The following is a 9,794-nucleotide window of genomic DNA, read 5'->3' as shown; positions in this document are numbered from 1 at the left end:
ACTTGCAAGGCAGCCCCCCGAACCGCGCTGCTAAATCCCCGGCCCCATTCTTGGCTTTATATGGGCAGTTTGTGCCTCCTTGACATACTCTACCCCAAGCAGAGATAATGCTAACTACCAGTAGTGATTCAGCAAATACTTTTTGGCTTTGATTTAACATCTTGCTGACACACACTTGAAAAACTGCATTCTCAAGTAAAAGGACAAACTTTTATAAAGGCATATAGTTCAAATAAATTTACCTAAAGTATTTTTTAAATTGAATGGTCTTTCCTCAATATAAAAACAACTTTACGTCATCCTGTCATTTGTATTGTGCCCTGAATCTTAGAGCCTTTTGTTTACAGTAGAAAAGGAAGACTGTCCCTTGGGCTTGTGATTGCATTTGATTGTCATATTTGATCCCAAACAGTTGTGATTTCCTATCCTCAGAGGAAGCCTTTGACAAGTTGCCTCAGTCCACTGTTCCTGAGATGCAGCGTAGCAATTTGGCCCCTGTCATTCTGCAGCTGAAAGCATTAGGGATTGACAATGTCCTCAGGTTCCACTTCATGTCGGTAAGTTCCGCCTTCATTTGGGGAGCTTTCAGGGGGTGTCAGGATATTGTGGTAGAGGCTGCTATCTTTCATTTTTGCCCATTCAGCTGAAATATAAGGTGCCAACTTCGTACAGGTTGTGTGCAGCAAAGGGGAGAAATAGACAAGGCAGCAACAGTGCTAGTTCATGTATAAGTCCTCTTCTTGACTGCTGGGGAACAGAAACAAGTGGGGAATGACAGCAGTATGCACAGTGCTCTGAGAGACAAAGTCATGTCCAAGGTGAAACCTGATACCTGAGTAGGATTTTACACTGTCAGGAGGGGTGGAAGTTTCTGTGTATGGATCAGGCTCCAGGAGCGCCTGTTTGGGGGAGCCAGAGGTTTGGTAGAATGTGGGGAAGATCCTGTGACTGATTGTGTGTCTGATGATTGCCTAGGGCAGGTTGGTAGGAGTGGGATTATTGGGCCGAAGGACTGTAGTCCTGTTGTAGGCTCTGTTGCTACCTGGTTAGATCTCTTACTGATGTCAGTTCGAGTGCACAGAGGCCTGGCTTCCAATGCTCCCATCAGCTTATTTTAGTTTTGTTAATTAAGACAGACAGGGAAAGAATAGTATCTTTATCTTTACCTTTTTGAAAATTTCTCATAAGGTAGATTTTTTTTTTCTGCTACTGGAAATCAAAGTCAGGGTTTTGTGCTTGCCAGGCAGGCACTGCACGACTTCATAAGGTAGATTTTAAATGTTTATTGGCCATTTCATATTTCATCTGAATTTTTAAACCATTTATCTGTTGGAATTAGTGTTTATTAATGATTTTTCAGAAGTCCATTAATGATAACAACCTTTGTAGCATTTCTTGCAAATATTTTTTGTTATTTATATTTTACTTGGATTTTTGTTTCTTTTTAATGTCCATAGAAAAGTATTTGTCTTTGTCATTATATTTTCTGTGGTTATCATTGTGCTTATGAAGCAGTTCTCATATGTAGGTCAGTTTATACATATTCACTCATTCTGGAATTTTAATGATTTGAGGACTCACATGTTAACTCTTTTTTGTGTCCTAAATGGTATGACAAGTCTGGATTTTTTTTAATAGTGAAATTCCTAATGTCATTGTCCCCTGGTAAACTAGATGAATGAAAGAATAGAATTACAAATACCAACCCCTCACAGAAAATAATTGTGTGCTTACAGTAAAGAAAAAGAAAATCTTCTTTTGCTATAGAAGATAAGGTGCTATAAAGAAAAGATGAACAGTCTATGCAAATATAAAACCCATGAAAAGTCCCACATCTAAGAATAAAAGAAAAAATGACAGAAATGACTTCTCAATATCTTTAGAAGTACAAATAATTTTCATATATACATCCTGTATAATAACTGAAATATCTACTAAAGAAAAAGCTAAAGGGAAGGAAGCAACATAAATTGTAAACTGGTATTAGGATGCATTGTGCTTCCCCAGGTGACAGAGAAGTACAAATTGTCAAGGCTGTGAAGTCTGAGAGAAACAGAGACAAAGACACAAACACACACACACACACACACACACACACACACACACACACACAGAATGAATATATCTTTCAGTGTAAACACTAATTAAATGTTCAAATATTAAGAAAAATGATGAGATCCAGAGCTGATGCAGTTTGGGAAAGTAAATGCCTTGTGTATAGCTGGTGCATTTTATACTTGGTTTTGATTCTTGTGAAGGGCGCCCTAACAATATTTATAAGCCATAAAAATGCCTGCTATTTTTTTCTTATGGAAATTTTTTCTGAAAAATAATTTTGAGTCGGACAAGGTGGCAAACACCTGTAAGGTGCCGCTACTTAAAAGGCTGATGCGAGAGGATGGCAAACTTAGTAAAACGCAGGGCAATTTAGCAAAATCCAATCTCAAAAACTAAAAAAGAATTGGAGATATAGCTCAGTGGGAAGGCCCTGGGTTCATTCCCCAGTACAGGGGAGCGGGGTGGGGGAGGCAGGGTATGTAGCTCAGTGGTAGAATGCTTACTTAGCATCGGTTCAGTCCTTGGTAGTACACACACACACACACACACACACACACACACACACACACAGGCATACACAAATCAAAAGAAGAAAGCTGACCCAGATGATAATGCTTATAGCAGTATTTTATATTAAATTAAAAAATATAAATAATGAAAATCATAAAACTTTTGGACAACTAAAAATGAACAAATATGTACAAATTTGTCTTTATATATATTCCTCTCTGGTTATTTTCCCTTGAAATTGTATTTTTAAGTTGAAATCATAAGGTACATATAATTTTGTATTTGAGAATGTTATTTATAATAGTGAAAAACTGGAAGCAAGTTTCTTCCAGTGAAGAAACAGTGAAAACAGGAAAATATATAATGAGGAGAAACTAAAACTATACATAGATATGTTAAATATACTGAAACAGTGCTGGTGTATGATCCCAAATCAGATAAGATCCTAGAGGAATACTGGTGAATCTGTGTTTCGGCAAAAACACTGTAAATATGATTTTTTGTGCATGATTGGGGGATGTAAACATTTTTTTATTTATGATGATGGCAAGAAATAGAACCAGGATTGGAAGTGTTAAGACCTTGTTAGTTTTTGTCTCTTGTTTGAAGCCTACATCAGAGCTTTGCTATTTCTCTTACCTCATATAACTTCAATATAAAAGATCCCCAGAGGGTTTGAGCTCCTTCATTTAGGTACTGTGTATTCACCTCTTCAAAGGTGAAGAAAGATATGATAGACTTTGTGGAGGGACTAGTGGGCCAGTTACATGCATTGCTCAGCAGTGATTTGTTGAAAACCTTATGTGTAGTGAATCACTAACCCTTATAAATGTGTGCACCTGAGCATGAAGTCATTCCTTCTTTTGAAAGTTTGGCTTTGTTTTTTGACAAACAAAGTGAATGAGATAGAGTGGAAAAAATGAGGCCTGAGCTTTGCATCTAATTTTTCTTTTTTTGGTTTTTTGAGACAGGGTCTCACTATGTAGTTGAGACAGACCTGGAACTCACTATGTAGCCCAGGCTGTCTCGAATTCACAGCGATCCTCCTGCCTCAGTTTCCCAAGTGCTGGGATTCTAGGTTGTGCCACCACACCTGGCTTGCATCTGATTTTAAAACCAGTTGCTTGTAGAGCTGAGTGTGGTGTGTGTGCCTGTTATCCCAACACTTGGGAGGCTGAGGCAGGAGGATCACCTGCAGTTTGAGGGCAGCCTGGGCTACATAATGAGTTCAAGGCTAGCCTGGCTACTTAGCAAGACCCTGTCAAAAACAAACAAACAAAGCCAGGTGTGGTGGTGCACACCTGTAATCCAGTCACTTGGGCTGAGGCAAGAGGATTGCCATGAGTTCAAGGCCCGCCTGAATTATATAGTGATACCCTGTCTAAAAAAAAAAAGCCTATGTAACTTTGTTCAAAAGTTTTTTACTGATTGCTACTCACTTTCTACATTTGTAAAATTGAGTCAAAATAATGTGATTTTTAAGGTGTATTTGTTATAATTGTCTTACATATTTTATATGTTCTTTGGCCTATTAGTCTGATTTTCATTGCGTATATGATAATTAACTTTATAAGGCCTTATAAATAAATAAATCTGGTGCTAGAAAAATAAAGGAAGGGTTGAGGGAGGGGAGAAAAAGAAGGAATTGAAATGTGTTATATGCATATACCAATCCACTACATATAATCATTATGTACTGTAAACATGTACAAATAAAGCTTAAAAAATATAAATATATATATAGGGTCCACCAAAAAATGCATACACCAGGAAAAGAAAAACTTATGTAAATATTTTAATACTAAATTTATGAAATAATGAGATAATACAGGTTACCTTTGGTCTCTACAATTATAAAAGGTGCTGAACATGATAGCCATTAACTTCTAGACATTTATTAGTATGGTGGACTGCTGGACTATGTATACATTTTTGGCAGACTCTATATATTTGTTATATAAATGCATTTAGTAGAAAAGCTATGCAGTTTGCAAAAATTCTATATATATATACATATATATATGTATATATATATGTATGTATATATTTTTTTGTTTTGTTTTGTTTTGTTTTGTTTTTTTTGTACCAGGGATTGAACCTGGGTCCTTGTGCTTGTGAGGCAGGTGGTGGAACCACTGAGCTAAATTCCTTTTCACCAAAATTCTATAGTTTTATTGCCTGTTTTTTATACTTTTATTACCTGGCTTTTTATTATGATGATGATGATGATGTCTGAGGAGACCTTGGGTACAATGAAGAGGTAGTTTAAGGCAGAGACTGTCACCTCTGATGGAGAAGAGGATGAGGGAGCTCTTAGGGGAAGTGTTTAATAGGGATGATCCTTGAAGGTCAAGTAGTCATAAGGATGCTGAGAAGGTGAGAAAGACATTTCAAGGGGGCACCAATAGCAGGAGCAGAAGCACAGAGGCTGGGAAGAATGGGGCATGCTGGAGGGAGAGTGGATTTGAGCAGAAAGTGCTCGTGTTTTTATTTTGCTTGCCCAAAGAAATTCATTTAGGAGACCTTTTATTTGTTTTGCAGCCCCCTCCAGCACAGTCGATGGTTCAAGCTTTGGAGTTACTGTATGCCTTGGGAGGTATGCCTGTTTCTGTCTTATTATTTGTTCTCCTGTGTGATACTAGTTAGTTGGGTTTATTTTAGGGTTATTAGTATCTTCAGTATGACTATTTTTCCCCATTTGTACAATACTTTTAATCATACTATTGAAATAAGAAGTTGGGACCATAATTAGACCGATAGTACATGAAGGCCAATTATGACAATTATAAAGCATGCCTGTACATCAAAAACCATGGATAGCTATTACCAGGGCCATAGCCTACGAGACATCTGGAGTCAGCAGATCTCTACCAGATTTCAGATGTTATACCTGCTCAGCCATTTTTCTCCATCCCTCATCGTATCTGCAGCTTTTTGTTTTTGTCCCCAGTTCCCTTTCATTTCTTTCTTAGGGTTCCTTGTGGGAAATTGGGTGGATCACCAGCTTGGGATATTATTTGGGCAAGGAAATGTCATATTATAGAGCAATCACTGTTCACTCTTTTGTTGCTTGAAAATGCGGTATGTTCATTAAGATAGAGAAGATTGTACCCTGAACTCACCTCTTCAGGAAGTACTCTCTCTGCATGGTGCCCCAAGTGGGTATCAAGTCCACTTTGGTATCAGGCTTCAGTGGAGTTTTGTCCTGAGATTTGTTTTGAGTGTTTCTCATTTAAACAGCTTTGTTAAGGTGTAAGTTACCACACATTTTACTCATTTACAGTGTGTGATTCATTGTCTTACAATCTTTATAATCTAGTTTTAGAACATTTTTTATCACTCAGAAAAAAAGAAATCCTATACCCACTAGCACTTACTCTCCATTCCCAAAATCACTAATCTGTTTTTTTTTTTCCCTCTATAGATTTACCTGCTCTGGACATTTTATGTTAGTGTAATCATACATGTGTTCTTTTGTGTTTGGCTTCTTTCGTTTAGCCTGTTTCCAAGCTTGATCCACATTATAGCTTATATTAGGACTTTATTCCTTTTTTTTGCTGAATAATATTCCACTGTATGGGTAGACCACATATTATTTTTATCCATTAAGTAGTTGATGGACATGTGGGTTTCTACATTTTGTAGTACAAATAATGCTACTATTAACATTATCATAGAAATTTTTGGTGGTTTGCATTTCCCTAGTGACTCATGATATTAAACACCATTTCATATGCTTATTTGCCATCTGTATACAGTGTCTGTCTTCCTTCAGTGTCTCTGGAGGATTGGTTCCAGCACCAGCACCCTCTTTGGATATCAGATCTATGAATACTCAAGTGTTAAGTAAATAAGTATTTGCATATACCCTATGCACATCCTCCTCTGTACTTTAAACTATCTCTAGATTTGTTATTACACCTAATACAATACAAATAATATAGGAATAGCTATTCTCCTCTATTATTTAGGTAATAATGATAAGAAAAGTCTGAGTGTGATTCATACAGAATTTTTTTTGTGAATATTTTCAGACTGTAGTTTATTGAATCCAAGGTTAGAACCCAGAGATTTGGACGTTTGACTTGGAAAAATATCAATTCAAATACTTATTCAGGGCTAGGGATTTAGCTCAGTGGTTTCACTGCCTGTCTTGCAGGTGCAAGGGCCTGAGTTCAATCCCCAGTGCCCAAAACAAAAACAAAAACTGTTCAAATCCTTTGTTCATTTTTATTTGGGTATTGGCTTTTTATTATTAAGTTGGAGGGATTCTTTGTATATTCTAGATATAAATTTCTTATAAGTGATTTGTAGATACTTTCATTTAATTTATGGTATTATTTGCAGTATACAAGTTTTAAGTAGCTGAGTTCTTTTTCATTTGCTGAGTTTTGGCTTTTGGTATTACATTTAAAATAGCATTGCTGGGCCAGGGATTTAGCTCAGTGGTTCTGGCATCTACCTTTCAACCTGCCTCTCAAGCACAAGGACCTGAGTTCGATCCCTGGTACAAAACAAAACAAAACAAAACATTGTTTATGGACTGGATGATACAGCTCAGTTGTAGAGCTTGTCTTACTGTGTTCAAAGTCCAAGGTTCTAGCACACACACACACACACACACACACACACACACACAAATTCACAAATTGTCTAACCTACTAAAATGTGGTCTTAGGTTTCCTTCAAAGATTTTTTTTTTTTTTGGTATCGGAGATCCTCATGCTTGAGAGGCAGGTGCAGGGCCACTGAGCTAAATCCCTGGCTCTCTTCAAAGAATTTTATAGTTTTGACTCTTAAGTCTGTGATTCATTTTGTTTAATCTTTTTGTTTTGAGTGAAGTGTAGGGGGCCTTTTAAATTCATTTTATTTATTATAGTTCTCTTTGAAGGAGTAGCCTATTATTGATTTAAAAGCTCTCTGTTGATTTAAAAGGTCTTCAGCATGGTCCACAGAAGATTAGCCCAGAACGAGTGTGTTGTTTTTGCAGTACCAGAGATTGAACTCAGGATTTGTACTTGCAAGGCAGGCAGTAGAACCACTGAGCTAAATCCCCCACCCCTGGAATGAGTGGGTTGGGATCGGTTTCGGTCTCCTGTTCTCTAGTGTGTAATAGGAGTTTGAAAGCAAGGATAACTGTAAGGAGGTAGGCAGAACATCAGCTCCATAGATGTTTTCCATTTGGATTGATTTTTCTTCAATAAAACAATAAAATTTAAAATGTTTTCTATTTCTTTTGTGTCCTAAATGAGCTAGGAAAAGTAGAGGGAAACCTTTACCTTAATTTAGCTTCACCTCTAAAGAAATTATTATATTGGAATAGGAGAAAAATGACCTTTTCTGTCTCATTCTGAGCTCCTGCAACATTTATTTTAATCAGTAAAGCAGTTGTCTATATCCAGGATCTTGGGAATCTAATACTTGAATATGGGCACGCAGTAGAAAGACCAGGAGAAAGGTAGTGAGTTGATTAGGAATCTGCCCTGGGGGAGGTTGGGTAAATAGGTGTAGTGTTGGGACTAAAGAAGTCTGGGGTAGTGTTTAGATCCAGAAGGTGACTGAGGGGAACACCAGGGGAGATTGTAGAGAACCAGGAGTAGGTGGGGCACAGAAGCTTGGGAAGAAGAATTCCCAGAAGCTGTGGTCAGCAGGATCAGTTGCTGCTGGAGACTAGAAAGAAGATGGCCTTCATGTGTCTGGTGGTGCTTAGCTGCTGGGACTTAGAGCCACATCTGTGGAGCAGTGGGAGTGGAAAGAAGTTGCTGTGAAACGAGAGAGTGGGAGCAAGAAGCTGCTGCAGCACCATTTCCTTCTAACTAAGTACTTGAATAAAAGTCGTTAGAAGTAGCAATGTTTTCAAACTGGGTATTCGGAGCTCAGTGAGCTCTTCTTTCAATGCAAAGGCTCTTTGGTATCAAATTGGGTTTGGTAGTATGCGAGTCATCTTTTGGATTTCTTTTTAAAGCATGCATCATCTTTTATTCTCTCAGCAGTTGAACATCTTCCAGCACAATGAATGGCACCTGCCTTCTGATTTCTTTTTGTTATTGTTCTCTGGCAGGTCTGGACAAAGACTGTCGCCTAACTGAGCCACTTGGCATGAGAATAGCGGAGTTTCCTTTGAATCCCATGTTTGCCAAAATGCTCCTTGAATCAGGTGGGTAGAGCCTGACAGCTTGCGTTGACTTTATTTTGATTGTCAGTTTTTGTTTCTATTTGTGGCTAGAAACAATAGCAAAAAAAATTTAGAATTTACCATTATTTACCATTTTAAAATGCTTTTTTGGGGGGTGGTACAGTGGGTTGAACTAGTGGTCTAGGGAAGTACTCTCCCACTGAGCTACATCCCCAGCTCTTTTTACTTTTTTGAGACAAGGACTTCTGAAGTTTTCTAGGCCAGTCTCAAACTTGCAGTGCTCCTGCCTTAGCCTTCTGAATTGTTGAAATTATAGGTGGGCACCACTGTGCTCAGCTCTTTACATAGATCTGAAACGTCAAGTACATTCACATTGATTTGCAGCCATCACTGCAATGGAGTGCTAAAACTTTCCCTTGTGTTCTTTCAACATCTCCTCCTTCCCTGTCTTTTCTTCCTCCCCAGCTTCTGATGTCTTCCTGTTGGCTGTTTCTGTAAAATTATTTTTTTAGAGTCCACGTGTAAGTGAGATCATAGCAGTGTTTGCCATCTGTACTTGGTTTATTTTGCTTAGTATATCGTCCTCTAGTTCTATCCATATTGTCTGGAATGACAGAATTTTCTTTTTCAAAGGCTATGTGGTATTCCATTGTATATGTACCATATTTTTATTATGCATTCATCTGTTGATGGATATGTGAGTTGCTTCTTTGTTTTAGTGTTTGTAAATAATGCCATAATAAACAGTACAGATTTTGCTTTTACATCCCCATTTCAACTCTTTTGGATGTATACCCAGAAGTGGGATTACTGTATCATATGGCAATTCTCTTTTTAGGTTTTTGCGTATTTCCATTATTTACAGTATTTTCTAATATGGCTGTGTTGGCATTAATTTTTTTAACAAATTGCCATATTATTTATCACAGTGTCTGTACTGTATTATATTTCTGCCCACAATATACAGGGTTCTAGTTTCTCTGATACCCTTCAAATTTTTGTGAGGACACGAATTCTATAATAAGCATACATAACATGGAGATCTGTTTAATTAGAAATCAAAATCATGTAGACATTATAGATTGTTTTT

The 9,794-nt window shown here is 37.5% G+C and overlaps 1 protein-coding gene across 5 annotated transcripts in view; it reads left to right on the top strand.

Moving 5' to 3' along the window:
- The window catches only part of Dhx35 (DEAH-box helicase 35), an 81,750-nt gene that overhangs the window by 51,064 nt on the left and 20,892 nt on the right, over window positions 1-9,794 (top strand). For all 5 annotated transcript variants that reach the window (XR_783461.2, XR_783460.3, XM_010640070.3 and 2 more), the window contains 3 exons: window positions 433-557; window positions 5,110-5,164; window positions 8,630-8,725. Coding sequence is in view for 3 of the 5 variants with exons in the window: in XM_010640070.3 (XP_010638372.1) it covers window positions 433-557; window positions 5,110-5,164; window positions 8,630-8,725 (276 nt within the window). In the remaining 2 variants the exon portion in view is untranslated. The remainder of the gene's footprint in view (window positions 1-432; window positions 558-5,109; window positions 5,165-8,629; window positions 8,726-9,794) is intronic.

The sequence above is a fragment of the Fukomys damarensis genome, unplaced genomic scaffold, assembly GCF_012274545.1.
Source record: "Fukomys damarensis isolate Sample0158 unplaced genomic scaffold, DMR_v1.0_HiC HiC_scaffold_22, whole genome shotgun sequence".
In the NCBI taxonomy this organism is placed as follows: Eukaryota; Metazoa; Chordata; class Mammalia; order Rodentia; family Bathyergidae; genus Fukomys; species Fukomys damarensis.
This window is presented reverse-complemented; position numbering and strand designations above follow the sequence as displayed.